Genomic DNA, 18250 nt, shown 5'->3' on the forward strand with positions numbered 1-18250 from the left:
GCTCTTTAAAACAGTTGCAACATTTTCCTTTGCAAATTGCCTGAATTGGAACCTCAAACTTGGTTCAGCACTTCTTGACGAGGTCAAGTTCCAACACCTCAGGGCTCAGACCCAAAAGCTTCACTACTCACCAGTGAATATCTTTTTCCCCGTTACTGGGAAGAACTCCCGGAGACTCTTAGAACTGGGGTTATTGAGCTACCTCTGAAACGATGGATCAACTCACTCAAGACCGAATTATATGATATCAATTGATTCAAAAATCTGTAGCTTTATTGCCTTCTTATAACCCATTTTTAATTTTAACTAATCTATTATTAATTCTTGCTAACTCCCCATTTTCTAGCTTGATCTTAGCCTATAAATATTTATCTTATCCTGTTTCATTTTTACCCAATTTATTTAGTCTTGATGGTTTTACGTTATTCATTTTATTCCTCTTACTTTTTATTTATTATTTATTTGTTTATTTACTTATTTATTTACTGGAATAATTAAACCTTTTTTAACATTTAGATTTATATATTATATATTTTGTATGTGTTGTTTATGGTCAGTAGTATCGGAAATGGAGGCCCTTGGGTCACAGTTATCAGGTTAACTTTTTCATCTCCTTGCATTTGCTGCTGGCTTTGTGTGTCTTACATGTATTTATATACTGTCTGTATTGTGCTGTGTGCTTGTGAAGAATGCCGAATAAATAATAATAAACATGTAGCCTTCCCTAGGGTGAAGCTCAAAAAAGTTTACACTGGAGTGAAGTAGCAGGGGCGAAAGGGAAATGGGGCGAAAAGGGGACAGGGCGAATTGGAAATGGGGCGAAGTGGTCAGAGGCCAAGTGGAAATGGGGCAAAGTGACTGTAAATACTCCAGCTTGTGCTTCGTACTGCGCAAACACCCTTGGAGGGTTATAAACGCGCAGACGTTTAATACTTTGTTAAGTGTGGTGTCTTAAGTGGCCCATTTAGAGTGCCTTAAGTGGTTTTGTGAACACGTTTCGCATGGTTACCATCGTATCGTAGTAAAAGTCGTCTGCGTCATGATTCAATAACTTTTAAAAAAAGTTTTTAGATTTAAATAATATTTCAGATAACCTTTTAAGTAGTCCTGCAATCTCGAAAAATTCCCGTCTTGGATTTTTCCCATTAGCGTCTGTGCTATATTTTAGTTGTTCCAGATCCAGTTTACCATATCACAATAGTTCGCGTTGGATCAATATAACCCATGTGAGCCTCGAGTTGGAACAAGAGAGGGTGCTATTTTCTTTGCAACGGAGGCTCCTTTGGTGAGAACTGAACTTCGCTGGTTCACAAATGACTAGGAAATGCCGTCATCATGATCACATAGCAAAATGAAGACTCCCGACCCATGCAGCTCTTTCAACCGATGAGGGGGTGCTCCTGCCCGAGGCGGATTGATCGCCTCAGGTGAGGCTAGTTTTACTGTTCCATTTGAAAAGGGTAATATTTGTATACAGCAAACCCAAAAATGCATCAGATAGTAGTTCTGTTAGATTTGACCTCCGAGTATGGAGGATGGAGACGAAAATACCAAAGGCCAGTGCTTATAATTGCACAGTTCCGTTTAAATGAGTAGCGCGTTGAGACACAACGTGTACGGTAGGAATTTTCCCACCTCGTGTTAGTGTCCTTTATTGTACACCATACGCTGCTGTGATAGCCGTTTCGGTTTCCATTTTCAACTACGTCGATACTCACTTCTTAAAGTGGTTGTCCATCGCAATGAGATAAAATAATATTATTGCCGAAGATGCCAAAAAGAATATGGAAACAGCTGATGATATACATTTGAACTTTCTGTTTTCAACGAAAATAATAAAATTGGAATAGTCAGACTTTGAATTAATTTTAAATAATCTGACTGAACACGATGTGATTTTTTCCCCCAGCAATTTTTATGTTTGGAATTTATTAGAGAGAAGTGCCTATTAGTGCTCCTTTAAGTACGCCGAGATCACGACTGGCGCCATTTCACTCGCAGTCTGTTCGTATTAAAAGCATCAAAAGCATTCCAGTCACCAGACAATTTTAGATAAGTCTCGTTCCTGTAATCAAGATACATGTTTCATTTTATTAACGAAAAAGGGTTTCAGACTGAGGGAAATTACCACAAGCAGGCAACTACTACTAACGAATTCGGCAGTTGCAGTTCCGCCACATCTTGTGAGAAAACTTTGTTACGAAGTACGAGGTAGGCCTAATTTGTTACCAAATTTTCTTAGACGAGATGTAGATGATGAGCAAGACGTTTCTGACTGCTGCTGTGGACAAATCTTCAAATTATTAGTGGAAGCTGCCTGTGTTTGCTCATATTCCATTAATGTAACCTACATGTGTATTCTGCTGAAAATGTGGAAGAGGTTGGCCTATCACGTTGGCGTGATCGGCGCGGTCCTTTTTGCCAGCCTATATTGCCAGCCTACATGTACAGTACATATGTACATGGCCTAGCATTAGCAATGCAGGATTTAGTTACCGTTTACTCCCAGAATTGTCATGACTGTGGGGTTCGCGGTCGTCGTAGGAGCATGGGAAGGGCGGCGGACGATGAACCTCACACTTGGGCCACAGTTCTGGGAGGTGTCAGGTCAACTGCCCCCTGACCGACTCGTCCCTTTCCAACTCGCCCCCTCGTAAACTCACCTCCTGACCGACTCGCCTCTTACCAACTTGCCTCCTGGCCGACTCGCCCCTTGACCGATTCGCCCCCTGACTGACTCGCTCCCTGGCTGACTTGCCCCCTGGCTGACTCGTCCCCTGACCGACTCGCCCCCCCCAGGAACGTCAAGCAAATATGGCCGGCCCAATGTATTAAAAAAAACAAACAATGGTTCTAATCAACGACGTGAAACGAACGACTCACGGACGGTGATGGATATTTGGACGTCACCACTAATCACTTACGTCAAGTAGGCTAATCTTGTTGTAGTGACCCGATATCCAGTTCTGTTGTTATGTACCCAGTTCAGACAAGCGCTGGCAGAGTCGACCCAAAATGTTTAAATTTATTTTCGTAATATTGTTGGGAGTGATTTTAACTCGTGATATTCGTATTTTTCTTCCTTTTTTTGGAACTGAATATCTTTGAGAGTGTTTTTAATTTCTTTACTAGTAACTTAATGTACATGTATATTCTTCCGGTAGCTTTTTTAATTAAATGATGTGATGTACATGTAGTTGAGAAGAAATTCCAATCTTGTCAATTTCCTTTTGGTGTTTCCCTATCTAGTTACACCTGACTAGAATAATTGTAACTTACCCCTTTGAAAATACAAAGTACAAAATACTCGGAACTCGACATCCAAAAATTGTACTCGAGCATCAAAGTACTCGTACTCGATTAACAGTACTCGAAAAAAATATCCTTTAAGTTAACTTACCACGGCTGTTAAAATAAGGTACAAAAATATCGACTCCAATGACTCCAATGAGTTGTCTACACTGTAGACAACTCGACCCTTTGCCAACTCTACTTAAGATAACTCGACTGATGAGACAGCTCGACCATCCATGCGTAAAAAGGAGAGAGACAAGTACAAGTTGACTGTTGAGACAAGTCGTCCGTTGAGACACGTTGTCCACTCAGTCCAGTCGTCAAGATGATGGTGTGACATACTATGCCTTAATAATGGGAAGGAATGTCACGTAGTAGATGGACAAGCCTAATTTCTGAGGTTTTATAAAAATGGTGCCCGCAGTAAGCCAATCTTTTCTAGTTTGGATTTTTCCTAATAAGAACCCACCTCCTGTATGTTGTTCTTCACTTAATTCTCAGACAAGTTCTTGTTTAACCCTAACCGCCAAGCATATTGTTGCCTTACACTACTCAGTACTACAAAATACTAAGTAGTAGCCTGAGCCTGAAGGACCTAGCACTACAAATTAGTACTTCCGGCTAGGTTACTTCCATTGTTACTTGTACAGAGAACAATAAAGCCATCCATTCATAGTGCCACAGCACTGTGTGGTACATGTACATTGTCTTATCTATTGTATCTTATGGCTTCAGAGAACAATATGGTCATATCCTCTTACAAGCGACAGTGCTCAGTACTACATTTTACTACATGTACAAGTAGTAATTTGTAATTATATATAACGGTTTTGCCCTTACCCATCGTATATTAATAAGCACTGCATGCTCAGTGTTTATTAATATACGTTGGGTAAGGGCAAAACCGTTATATATAATTAACATCTCCCCAATGCAAAAATACATCTTGAAAATAGTAAATTGTAGTATTATGTACATGTAGGTTTAGGGTTTAAAAAACTTGTTCTCAGAAAATATCTAGAAAAGGAATTTTGACCAGATTTCTGATTTGCACTTTGACATTTTTGAACGGTTTGTCAAAAGTCATGGAAGTGGAAAAAAAATCTGAGTAATTGCAGAATATCCCGCCACTCTAAAAAAGTGTGCCTTATTTGCATTGTACATGCCATTTCACAATGATGTACATGTATATACCCACAACCTTCTCCCACAGGGGTAGCCCTGGGCATGGAGTTTTTTCGGGGTCAAACAAGCCCAGAAATGCAGGCGACAGTTTTGTATGGCAATATCAGTGATACCAACTTGTACGATTTAGACGTAATTTTACGATTTGTTTAGTCTGTTTATGACTGTACATGTACGATCCAGACTAAGATTTTTACGATTTCCAACTCGAACTCTACAAACCATACAGTTGTGTATAAACTGTACGTGAGCACGAGCTACAGTACGGAGCAGGCCTCGTATTGAAATGCGCGCGTCAGAAATGTGTCACTGGCATCCAGCAGTTTGTGCATACAAGCTGTGTGAGTAGCGGTGGAAACCAGTGTGATCGAATCATCCGTTCGCCCCAATTAACGCTGTGATGAACAGGGGGCAAGTCTTGTCATGGAGAAGCTTACATGTACGTGTTTTGCAACGCATGTAACTGTGATATGATAAATATTGCCCACGCTGGATCTTATGACACAGAGAAGCACATTAGTTAGGCCAAGAAAAAATAGCTCTGCTTCCGATTGAATAGGGTCAGTAGGTAAGGATTTTTTGACCATATTTTGTGCTGATTGAATGGGACAAAAGGTGCCAAAAATTGCCACAAAAGTGATCAAAATAAGAATTTACCAGAATTTGAAAATATAATTGACAATTACCTGTAATTATAATTCACACTTGCACAATTCTAGTTAGGTAAATACAAGTGTTTTGACATGAAAAAAGTTGTTTGTTTGTTGTGTTTGTTTTGAAAGAAAAGACAACAGGATTTTTAAAAACTTTCAAAAATATTTTTTGCTAATTTGCCAATGAAAACGTTTAGGGTTGCACCGAAAATTAGGGTCAGTCGGGAAATGGGAACTGGAAGTGCGATAGGATTACACTTTTGCATTTTGAAAAGTTGGCATCTCTGCAATAGAATGGGATTAAAACTATTTCAGTCAATCGAAATAATATACCGGTACATGTGCATGTACATCAAGCCCACGCCCCGGGTCTAAACTTATTTTCAAAGTGTTTCTGTACACTTTAGCGACCCCACTGCTTCCATTTCAACCAGGGCAATGCAGTTTTCCATGGTCAAACCGGCTATGACTAAAGTCTTGTCCGTTGAGTTCTTTGTTCGAGAATGACATACATGGACCAGTAGGAAAGTTAATGCATCTCATAATACTTTTCTGAAATCGAAATAATACTCCAACCCCATGCCCCGCCTGGCAAGTACCGTACATCAAATCTAATCTCATTGTTCTCAATCAGCGAAAACTCCTTGAAACCAGGGGCATGGGGTTTTTCAGGATCAAAGAAACCCTTAAATGTAGATGGCGCAGTTTGGTTTTTGTCCTTTCACACTCTATCATTTCTAGGGATGTGCATCCTGAGCGGTCGCCGAATGTCAGACAGTTACTTATTCAACATTAAATATCAGACAGTTACTGGTACATGTACTTGTTCAACATTGAATGTCGAACGTCAAACGAGGTGTAAGTAACTCACTTCACAACCCCGGGTTTCAAACGTTTTATTGCCACTTCACCCATTTACCACTTCGCCCAGTTGTCCCTTTCCCCATTTGTCACTTCCCAAAGAGATCACTTCACCACTGTGTCAGGCCCACCAATGGCCAAGCTTGCTCTGCATCTCAGTTTGACCATTGTCCATGGTGGGTTGGGGGGGGGACTGTCGTGACCTGTAAGCTGATACCATCGGCTGATACATGAGCTGCCCTGTGTAGCTGCTGAATGGATATGCGGAGCAAGCTTGGCCATTGGTGGGCTGGACACATGTGCAATCTGATAAACACAAATGGCATGAACAGTACAATTGTCATCAGGGAGGAGGGAGAGGTTGGTAAGCAGAAATCTCAATGTTTCAAAAAATACTCGGTCTTAAGCTGTGAAGCCCTTGTTACACCCTTTTTAAGCTATACTGTACTGTAGGTACCTCAAGTTTGCTCTCACAGGAAAATTTGATTGAAAAGCTTTGTTCAAATTGAATCATTCACCTCAAAAGTTCGATTAAAAAAAACGGTATCATTATGACTCCTTGTAAACTACATGTACATGTACATTGGCTCAAAGTCACACGGCAGTGACGGAGTAGTGGCTGAGTTCTCAAACTGTCAAAGTACTCTTTGACTAGGCCTGGGCCTACTTGTAGAATTCCAAACCACTGCTCCATGTGACTTTTTATGAGTTTGTAATTATTTTTGAATGCAGCCCGATAATATCAAATTGGGGTGTATTTATCTAAAAAAATCCACTTTCTCAATCAGCTCTTCCCCCAAAAGCCATCAAAATTGGTTCGTATCTTAAATCTTCTGACTTATGGTTGTAAGACCATTCTTTTTAAATCTTCTGACTTATGGTTGTAAGACCATGCGACCGACTATTTCTTGAAAAAAAATGGGCACTTTTACTCATCACCCTCTCATTCTCCGGACAAAAATGACCCAAACACATCGCACACTTTGCATGCATCACACACATGACACATGCAAGGTGTCAAGTGACATGGGTATAGAATCCCTTAGCCACGTTAGGCCCTTCTGTGGACACTGCTTGATGCCCCTGATCAAGAATGATTAACGCTTACGCTAGCTCCAACAAGTTTATCTGTGATTTACATGTACTCTAAACCTTGAGCGTTTGGGCTACAGAACTAAAGATTGCCTTCTGGCAAGCAGGGTTGCTGCACAGCTGTCAGTTGATTTAGCTCAATGCATTATCCAATTTACAGATAGCGAAGAGATTGTTTGGAATCCTCAGGCATGGATGGTTTCCCAAGTGCCACAGTGGATGGTTCATCGTCCTCGTCCAGAGACATTCCCATCGAGCACCAGGATTATGGCTACATCGGTGACTGCAAGAATGTAAAGGAGCTGGAAAAGATCCTTAAAGCCCTCAGGTTAGTCTGCTAACAAAAATAATGACCAACCCTGACTCCCCAAGAATTCTTGAATCCTTCAGAATCTTTCCCCAGCCAGAGAAATTGTACACTCTCAACTTTCAGGGGTATCAAACCTCTTGTCAAAGAACATTGACTGTGCTGTGGTACCTCCCTCAGTCTTGACAAGTCGTAGATTTCCTGGTGGATTTGAAAAGGTCTGAGTGGATATAAAGGATTGACGTAACTACATGTACCCACACGCTACAGAGTAGTTAAACATTTACACTGATACCATAACAAAGAAGATGGGGAAATCTGTAAGCACATTACCGTGTAGATCTCTGCTTGTACATGTATTTAAACCAGGAGTGATTGGCAAACCAGCTAATGATCTTACCCATGGACGACTTAACGACTTAAGTCGTGCATGTTCTTGGCACAAGCAATTTTGAAAAAACTTGTGGCTGATACAGACTCAAAAAAAAAAAGACCAAAAAAAGATTTGGACTTAACTAGTTATCATTTTGTGCTGCAAAGTGAAAGGAAATTGTTGCTCCTTTTCTTGAAGCGCTATGCTCTCATATTACATGTACCTATTACTCTTTAAACATGTCCTTATCACACACTACTCTGTCAACGTCTCCAAAGATAACTCCTGTCATATTGATGCAATCTTTAAAATGAGATTGTTGGACCATTATTTCATCACCATTACAGCACCCGTGAAGTACATGAAGGACTTGCAGATTTGTAGTAAATTTGCCGACACATGTACACTACCAACTACCTGTACCTGTATTTGAACTCAGCAATGCCGTGTATATATATTTTAACCAAGCAAAATGAACCCTTTTTTTCTGTTTTTGTAGGTCTGGCAAGGATGGACATTACCCAGATTTGATAGAGTTCTGCGAGGGCAGGATCGCAACTCTGGACCCCAAGAGGTAACTCACATTACATGAGTAACCTCTGGTAACCCAAACAGCTAGTGAGAGTTACTCAGAGCTTCATGCAGAAGCCTTGTGCATTGAATTCCTCAGTTCTGGGTCAGACTGGCACCGTGTTAAGAGCACTCTGTCACTTCAAAGTTGAAAAGTACATGTATGTGCTAGACATGCTAGAGTTCCAGGGTCTTGTGGTTACAATGTCAAACTTGCAGGGTTATAGTACTTGTGTTCACGGGCAAGACACTTGACTGCAATTGCATCTCTCCACTCAGGAGCACAAACTGAGTACTTGTGAAAACAGAAAAATGGATTCAGCTCATCTGGAGCAGCTGCATACAATTCATCTCATGGCCTGATGAACGGGGGTCATAGTTGCTGAGCATTTTTTAACAATGTTTTAAGTGTTTACTCCCAAGGGTTTGTCTAACCTCCTATTGAGATCCTATTGAGGATTTAGCCCTCTTAGAGTTAAAGCACTACATGTGTGTCAGTAAGACATGGTTGAATTGCCTTTGGTTTTCAGCAAGGCACTGCGGAAGGACAAGCCTCCTGCCTCTGCAGCTGACGTGGACAAGAACGAGTGGCAGCAAATCAATTCAGATATCAAGGTATCCTCGATAAATTTCCTCCTTCCATCAGAAATCTTCGTCAGGAACTCTTTTTTCCCAATTTTCTTTGCATTGTTGCTGGAAGCCTCCAAAACTTATGAAATTTTAGAGGGTTTAATAATTTCAGTCTTGCTGGCTCGTAGTATTTTGTAGATTAAGCCAAAAGAAAGATTCACAATCTGTGAGACACCTAAAAACTGTTTGTAGGTATTACCCCTAACTGCCCAGTATCCATAAACTCCAGCAGCAGGTTTTGCTAGGTGTTGGCAGGTTAAGTACCATACCCAATTAACTTCTTTTTGAATTTGATTAGGCTTTGGATCTGAAGCCCAGGGAGATGGTGTTGGATTTTGTGTGAGTTGGGACACTCAGAGGTCATTGTGTGCAGTGTCTGGCTTGCTGTACCAATTGTTGGATTGTGCATGAGTTTGTCAGGTTTGGTACTGCTCCAGTGCAAGGCATCCTATACTGCACAGACCCATCCATACCATATCACTCAAACTCCAACGGGCCCATTCTGTTGGAGTTTATCAGGTTTGGTACAGTAACCTGCATGTACAAGTACATAGACAAGTAGAATGGATCTGTTGGAGTTTGTTGGGTTCAGTATGCTCTCTAGTGCAAGAGCCTAGGGGTTTACGGTTGAGTTGTTCTTACTACAACCCCACTGCTGGATATATTATAAGTGTTTATTTGGCCTTTGATCTCACCCATCTCTGAGATGTGGACTGATTTTGAAACAAGCTGTCTTACCATTGAAATTGGCTTCACCTCAGGACTGGGCAGCTGAGATGGGCAAGGAGAGCACGTCCAGCCCTGGGTTGAGCAATGATGACAAGACTCTTCCCCCAATCCGTCAACCAGTCACTCTTGACACCAGCGGAAAGAAGAACAAGGTGAGTGTGGACTTGATACCTCAAGTAGGCACTCGCTTAGTTTGTACTTGTGAAGATGATTTGTATGCCTTAAGATTCGGTCGTGGGCCGCCCCAGTTGACTTCCGTGTGGTTAGTGTTGATTCTGCTCTTAATTTGGCCATATCTCAACTCCAGGCTTTGTCACAACGTCTTCTTCCGTCTACAGCTTCAGTCTTTGAATTTCCCTGATTTGGAAGACCTGGCTTTAGTGTGAATTTAATTTCTGCCGCAGGAACATGAAATGTGATATGAATGTTTGGAGCCTTTCATTTTAGTTTGAACATTTCAGGCTTATAAACAGGGTTCTTGGTACAGATGGCGCCGATATGCAGCATAATTGTGACCCACTCTGTGAAAATGAGTCTTAAGTCGCCAGAGCCACTTTAGATTAAAAAGTCTTTTAGAATAATTTTGCACAGTGTAAATCAATAGGAACCAACAGGATTTTTCACCATGGAGTATCCACATTCATCAGGATGCCAAACTGAGTGATACATCAAAACAAAAAACTCAATTTGCTCTTTCCAATGCAAATGAAAACTCAAAAAGTGGCTCTGGTGACTTAAGACTCATTTTCACAAAGTGGGTCACAGTTTTGTGATGTAGTCGCAGTCTTCAACACATACACTTTTGACGTTAATACTCTGCCCTCAAGACGGACTCATTATTTGTGACATAAATTTGGCAAAAATCTGTGCATGATAAGCCACTGCGTTAGTGCACCTGATAGATTATCGGCATATATTTTGAAGAAACCACATCATGAAAGCATCATGAAATTATTAAGCTATGAACTGGTGTTTGCCAAATAACCAATCTGTTCAACTTTTGCTTCCGAAGGGCAAGGAGCAAGATTGGGGAAAACCGTCCAAGGACAGGATCAAATCTTCTGATTATCGAGCTTGGGACAAATTTGACGCCGAAAAGGCTGCCGATGAAATTGATTTGAAGAAAAAAGGAGGGAAGGACAGCAACCAACGGAAGCCATCCCCTGCGAAACTGCCAAGCACCATAAATACAGACGGTCTGAAGCAATTAGCATAACTTTGCATACAAGCAGTATGAATTTGCATATTTGCATGTCATTTTGCACTGTTGAAATGCTTTGTGTCGCCATTGCCCTTGCCAGATAAGCCTTTTGCAAGTTGAATCTGATTTAAATAAACCTGGTACACCAAGTTATCTGATTACACATAAACATAATTTGAATTCCCCAGACTAAAGACACTGTTGCTATACCTCATGATTCGGTGCAAGCTTTTGCATAGCAACCACCATCTCTGGAATGGACTGGTTCTTTTGTGCCCTTCTTATCCATTGAAAGCAGGGTGTTGGAGCAAGGCAACTCTTATGTAACTAAGCAAAAGCTTGCCCCAAATCACGAGGTACAGCAGCAGTGTCTTCAGTATGGAGAATTTGAATGGTTATGTTCACATAAAGTTAAAGAACTCGGTGTGCCAGATTTATTTCAAAATTAACTCGCAAAAGGTTTATTAATTAAGCAGTGCATTCTCAAGCAGGAAATTTACATTAACATATTTCCTGAGCAAAGAAGTTCTTCACTGATCAAAAATGTCATTTCTCATCGAAAAATGAAAGAGGATTAGATTTGCTACATCATGGACTTTTATGTCATGAATTTTGTAAGGCTACAGCACTGAGTTCTAATCCTCCGAGGCCCTTTTATAAACAGAGATGGTGAGTGTAGCAAATTGTTGAGCGTAGAAAACAGAAGTCATGCAGTGGCTGTTACATTTGACTGGTTCCCAGCTGAATGTTGCTGAGCAGGGAATTTTGCTGAGCGAGAATTTCTGCTTAACCAGCCCTGAGAAATTGGACCCTGTTGTCACAGTGCCCTCTGACTTCTGAAAAATCAACTTGAAATGAAGCCCGGTGAAGAAGAAATTTGACATGTACTTCTCTGCTTAACTTGGCTTTTTTTTTTGGTTCAAGGCATGTCTGATAAAGAGCGTGAGCTAGTGGCCAACAAAGAGAAGGACAAAGGCAATGAGGTAGGAACAGTGCCTGGATCATTCAAGCTTCCTTCAAATGTTCATGTTTCTAGACTCTTCCAAGTTTCTAGGTACCGTACCGCTTAGAAATATGGGACCTTTTCGCGATCGATTTACTGCGAAGAATTCTTTGTGGATTGGGTGCAATTTTAGTACCCAAAGAAAACAATTTTGGAGAAGGGGAAGAATGTAAAGTATAAGGTTTTATTCCAAAAGCATTAACAAATTTGTGTCCCTTTTCACTATGAAATATATAGGAAGCTGCGCTGCATTTTTCCGTAGACAGAAGAGTGACATCGATAGGGGACCAATCTAACCTAGCGTCCTTTTTTGCCTGGATAAAAAAAAACAATGCCGATGGCACGATTCACTGTGTTTAATATCTTTGATAAACCCGACTAAAACTTAAAGGGAGGACAGATTGAAAATAAAGGCTTGAGGACTTGCAAAAAAAATCTGGGAAAAAGGCTGGAAACCAAGTGCAACTAATTAAACAGCAGGTTACATTCAGTGCAGAAACCAACTGTTCCATCCCAGTTCGTAGGTTTCTTATAGTTCGTTATATTTTATTGTGTTGAAGGTTTTATACGGAGCAACATTTCTCTGTGTCTTGGAGAATAAAGGAGGGGAAGTGATGGGAAGAAATAGAAATGTCTATGCCCTCATAGGCCTATTGACTTGTGAATCATTCTATGAAGTTGGCAAGACTCATTCAAGTACCAACTACGTCTGGTATTGCATGGAAAACACTTGAAATTAGCATTTCTCACCGTGAAAGCATACCAGGGTTACCGGATCAAACATACTGTGATGCTCATGATTGGAAAGCGGTATACTCATTATTGACGTAAAAATTCACAATTTACACAGATCTAGCCTACATGCATGCAAAGCATATTTTAAGATGGCGATTGAAGTCATGGTTATTCATGTCGAGATACACACAGGCATGTTGTATCATGTACACATACATGTACTAGACTATTCGCAGACACGTGCGTTCGCTGCGTTGATACAAAGTAATACATCCCAAGGAGAGGCTGTAAGGTCCCTGGAAGTATTGCAAAATATGGATACATACATGTTACGCATGTAGTTTAAATCAGGGCCAGGTCTGTGTCTCCATCATGCATGTTTTGCTCATACATGTACGCTAGTATCCATGTATGTGGTGAAGCATTTGATACTGTATCAACGCACTTGCCGTGTTTTGACTTTGTTCATTTTGTAATTTCCCACTCGGTACGAGAACTGAATGCTTGAAAATACTTAACTACATGTAGTCCCTTTCACTCGGCACCACTTATTAAATTTACTTTTCGAGGATTCCTTTAGAGTTCACAAGTGACACAACACATGTAATAGCTTGGCGGAGGAGCTACCTAACATCAAATATGTCTCTTCATTTCCTCTGTGGGTCAAACGTAGTTACTTCTGTGGTTTTCATTTGGGACTTACCCATATTTTTGGCTCTTCCAAAAAAAAAAAAATTTCACCGACCCTCTACATATTCTGGCGTTTTCAACCAAGAAAAAGCTTTTATTTTTGTGCCACTGACCCTGTCTAGAACATAAAGAAAACAATCGTCATCTTAATTCCCAACCGATCGACCCGGTCTCCCCAAAAATAGAAAATATAAGAACCATAGAAGGAACCATGCTCGTCACATCTGGGAAGGGCAAGGGCACCACTTAGCCCGTCCCTTAAGTACAAAAATCAAATGAAAAGAAGGCAATGAAATTGGAAGGGAACGAAATGCATTAATTTGCCGAGAAACCCCACCCTAGCTGTAAACTGTTCATCAATTCTCTTTATTCTGTATTCAACTTTACCATCTGACCATAACCTTGTATACAATCTGGACTGTCGTCATTTCAGTGTAAAACAAATTACATGTATTTTGTGTTTACTTCTGCAACTTTTTTCTCCGATTTAGTGGTCTGTACAGGAAATGAGGGGAATTTCATTCTGTTTTTCGTTACACAAAGTAATATACACCGTTTACTTTTTGCCCTAAAAAATAAACTCCCTCTACCCATTCTATTTATTTCAAATCCACAAAAACAGGAGGTTCCCGCAGACAGATAAATAGCTGCAGAGTTTCTTTTCAATAGAAAATGAAACACTTGTGTGGATTAAAATGTACGGTAAAAGAAACATTCTCTGAACTAGCAAAAGTTTCCAGTGTTATCCTTATGTGACCTGCTCTTGAAAAATGAGTAATAAGTGGCCAGATTCAGGTTATGAGTTTTTGATATGGCTGGATTCTGTACACCACAAGCTACAATTTGATATATGAATGACCCCTATAGTGAGCTGTGTTCCGGAGATATATAGACATTTGTATATCCACAGTTTCGGATTCAATAAAAGCACCTTTCGAGAAAAAGCTTATAAAGTGTAGCACTTGGAAACACAATGCTATACAGGATTTCTTACTGAATGATCAATTTTTCATCTTTATTCATCAGTATCAATGTTTGTAGTCACAAATTCTGAAAATATAACTATTATAGAAGCTATTAAAAGAAAAACACAAAACCACATTTTTTGAAGAAATTTTGCCCGCTTCAAATAGAACAGGTCATTTATACATGTACGTGTTTTGGCATGGTGCGAGTTAATACCCTTTTTTGCAGAGCGGGTCACAAATGTGAAGGCAATGCTTGTGTTTTACAGAGCCTAGTAGCTGAAAATGTTTTTAAAAAAATTAACACCAATTCAATATCACTGGAAACAGAAAAACAACAGGGCGTCCATGAGGATGAAGAATTTTTAAAAAGCAAAATTTTAAGATTTAAGATCAGTAAATATGTTTGCTGAATTTCCTAAAGCAATATAAAAAAATCACTTGAATTTCTGTTCAATAAAGAATCATTTAATTTTTGATCAGTTCTATCTGTTCATTGTAAAAAAGATTTGATATTTCTGCAATAATCACACTTTCAACAAAAGTTAAGCAAGAAAAATAACATTTTTGCACAAATTGATCAAAACAGACATAAATTAATGTCACTAGCTATCAGATTGGGCCTTTACTTTCCACGTCTGTATAGCGGACATCTCAGAAATCATAAGGAAATTCCATCCATTGGAAAATTTGTTATGCGTCTTATGGAGACTTTGATGACCAATCAAAATGGGCATTATGTCAATGTAGAGACTGCCAAGCACGGGGTTCCAGACTTGACTCCGGGAACGAATTCATCGATAAGACATGTTAATTTTCGATTGAAAATGCATCCAAATTTTGTGTGAAAGCTTAAAATGTCATTGCGAAGAGGTTGAAAAATCTTTTACACTAGTTTTATTGGAGGGACGGGAAGGTGGACAGGGATTTTTCATTATGTAAGTGGTTTTAATAGTCCCATGAGAGTTGTTTCGCAAACAGTGCTTCGCGTCGCATTTCTCCCTTACGGCGGCGGCCGAGTCTTCGCGAATCGGCCTTTACTTTTGCAAAAGAAAGGACTCCCCGGACAAGTGTTATTATTGAAATTGCACACAATTCGTGAGGAATTCTTCGCAGTAAATCGATCGTGGAATGGTCCTATATTTCTGAGCGGTACTGTATTTTGATGGTTTTTATCATCCTCGTTCACTTTTATGTAACATTTCACAAAATCCAGTATTCTTCAGAGCTTCACAAAGTACTTGCATGTACATGTAAGTTACACTAAAGATAGTTTAGTAGGTCATTCAAGCATGTAACCATTGTCGTAATGAAGAAAGATGTTACACTAATGGTGCACATCGTGCAATACCCACATCCTTGTCATGTGGATCAGGTGTAAACAACTTCTGGGTCGTAGGAATAGGGGGCACACGGTTCAAATACAAATATTTTGTTGGGGAGAGATTGTTGCAGTGAAGTTTGGCAACTTGGATATAAATGAATTTCTCACTGCTAACTGTGCAATCATAGTAGTTTCCGAAATGTTTTAAAGGGGCATAGAATCATTTTATTTGAGCTCAAGTTTGGAGGTGATTTTCTAATCCACCTCCTGAACAGATCAAAGTAATTTCTCACAGTTACTGGCTTTTGAAAATGAATTGCCTGAAAAACCCTGCCAGAACTTTAGTCTTCCTCCCCCACTGACCGTAAGCCCCGCCCCATCCACATTATAACCTGTCACTCACATTGACCTCCATGCCAAACCTACTGCTGTTACAGGCGTTTAAGGCAGGAGATTTTGAGGAGGCCATCCAGTATTACACTCGAAGCATCTCGGTCATACCGTCGGCTCCGGCGTACAACAATCGCTCTCTCGCAAGTAAGATTTACAGACGGAACAAACCTTTAGGGAGTTCAAAGTTCAGAAAGGCCCGGTTCACAATACTGGGTTGAAACTCACAAACAAGTAAGAATGGCTGTGACTAATACCTAGTTGGCCTTGACATGCTTGAGGTTGGCAACCCCAAACTGTGGAAAGTCTTGTGTTTCTGAGTGATTTGTACCAATTTCAGAACAATTCTCAATGCTGCACCTCCGTAATGTTTCCATTTGTGCTGTGTTTTATATATGTGTACACAGGAGAATTCAAAGTTTAAAAGTACAAAGCCTTTGATCAAGTCAGTGAAGTAGACATTGTCCAAAGTGCACGGTTGTCAATTATGGTGTCAGTTTCAGACTTTTCTTCCAAAATTGGTTTTTAACTAGTCAGCAGAAACGGCTGTGTCCCCGAGCAAAATACTTTTCTCCAATCAGAAGGCTTGGAGTTGTTAGAACCCTCTGGCGTAGCTTGTGATTTCCCTATGGTGTGTTGCTTTGCAGGGATCAAGTTGGGCCAGTTCATTGATGCCGTGGAGGATTGCACTAAAGTCTTGGAGTTGGAGCCTGAGAACATCAAAGGTGAGGACAGCTACTCATATGCTCGACAGAGTGAGGCCTGAGAGCCTGTCTTGCCTCAGTGTAGTATTTGTTTTAAAGTGGGCGAGATTAGTGAAATGTTTCCAGGAGGCGCTATGTACTTGTGATATTCTGTTGCTTTTGCCTAATATTACTGTTTTCAGTTAGGATGACTGCAGTGTTGATCTATTTCATATCATCGTATAAAAACTTTTTTCCAACTAGAGCCAGTGAGCATCATGACAATGGGAATTGTATTGTCGAGAGCCAAATGCCTCCAATGTTTGCTTCCTGTCCAGCATTGACTTGAGGCTCTTATCAAGTCACTGAGTTCACTCATTTGAACTCAGTTTGGGCCATTTTTCTACATTGTACCCCAGGCAAAGATCACAGTCTTTCTATTTAGTCCAAATTTCAAAGGGGCCAAGCTTTGGGAAAGGCTTGGTAGTTGTTGGCTTAATGTTAGTGTTGTGTTTGAATTTTTTTTTTTGAGAATGGTGTTGTGTTCTGTTCTGTTTGCTTAGTGTTTTTCTGGTGCTGCTCTTCTCTCTTATTATTAAATTTCTGTGATATACAGTGTTTCTGTGCTCTTTAATTTAGTCAGCTGCCTCCCATTTCTTCTTTATTTTTATAGCCTTACTCCGACGAGGCACTGCTCGCAAGTCTTTGAGACAGCTCACCGATGCCAAGAAAGATCTTGAAGCTGTCTTGAATGCTGAGCCAAACAATAAACAGGCATTGGTAAGTGTCTTAGGTTTACCTAGTGCTACCCTCTCAGTTTGGAGAGCGGAAAAGCTGTCTTCTTGAAGAATGTGCCATATTCATGAAGAATGCGGTCTACCTTACAGGTCGTATACACCATTGGCATTTGCTGTAATTGTGCCGAATTGTCCAGTTTTGAGGTCTGTTAGTCACCTCAGCCATTCCATTGACTCACATCATGTTTTGACTTCATCGCTTTGAGTAGTCAGCAAATTTGTTCTGAGGTTTGTCTGCAATGAAAATGTACCTTTAAACCATTCCAAACCCTCTTTACACGTAGTCTATCAATTACAGTTATATATATATATCTATTCTGTCAGTTTATAATGTGTTGGGGGGTTTCCTGAAGGCACGGTTTTGATTGTGTCCATTCATGTACAGTGGACCTTCGCAACAACGACACACAAAACACAAATTATAATGCCCGCTGCATATGTAGACCTTGTATTGCCCTGCTTATGTGTGGCATTATGCTGTGTGGAAATCAAATATTCTCATCGCACCTGTTAATGGGTGTAATTTTGAACGGTAAACAAACCATATTTTCCGACGATTCTCCGACTGAACAATCAATGGAAAAAGTACAAGCCCTTTTGCTCTCTTGAAAACAACACCATTATAGGATGGCAAGATTTCATGATGCTCTTACATGCATTTGCTTACTTTCAGGTAAGATATTTGAGTATTGTTCGGCACTCTCATTGTTGAGATTTTGCTGATGGTGTCCATGCATGCTGCCTTTAAGTAGAGCATCTCTTGTACAC

The 18250-nt window shown here is 40.2% G+C and overlaps 1 protein-coding gene across 2 annotated transcripts in view; it reads left to right on the top strand.

The window, feature by feature from the left end:
• The first annotated feature begins 2050 nt into the window (after positions 1–2050).
• Positions 2051–18250, top strand: part of spag1 (sperm associated antigen 1) — a 35242-nt gene continuing 19042 nt past the window's right edge. Inside the window, exons 1-10 of one of the 2 annotated variants that reach the window (XM_022227674.2) lie at positions 2051–2211; positions 7246–7413; positions 8265–8339; positions 8866–8950; positions 9727–9846; positions 10707–10890; positions 11820–11878; positions 16050–16149; positions 16650–16727; positions 17359–17465. In XM_022227674.2, coding sequence (XP_022083366.2) covers positions 7277–7413; positions 8265–8339; positions 8866–8950; positions 9727–9846; positions 10707–10890; positions 11820–11878; positions 16050–16149; positions 16650–16727; positions 17359–17465 — 945 coding nt within the window. In that variant the 5' untranslated portion in view covers positions 2051–2211; positions 7246–7276. The remainder of the gene's footprint in view (positions 2212–7245; positions 7414–8264; positions 8340–8865; positions 8951–9726; positions 9847–10706; positions 10891–11819; positions 11879–16049; positions 16150–16649; positions 16728–17358; positions 17466–18250) is intronic. The other variant, XM_022227675.2, reaches the window with a different exon arrangement.

The sequence above is a fragment of the Acanthaster planci genome, linkage group LG02 (genome assembly GCF_054643075.1).
Source record: "Acanthaster planci isolate LZ-2023a linkage group LG02, COTS_SCS, whole genome shotgun sequence".
NCBI classification, from domain to species: domain Eukaryota; kingdom Metazoa; phylum Echinodermata; class Asteroidea; order Valvatida; family Acanthasteridae; genus Acanthaster; species Acanthaster planci.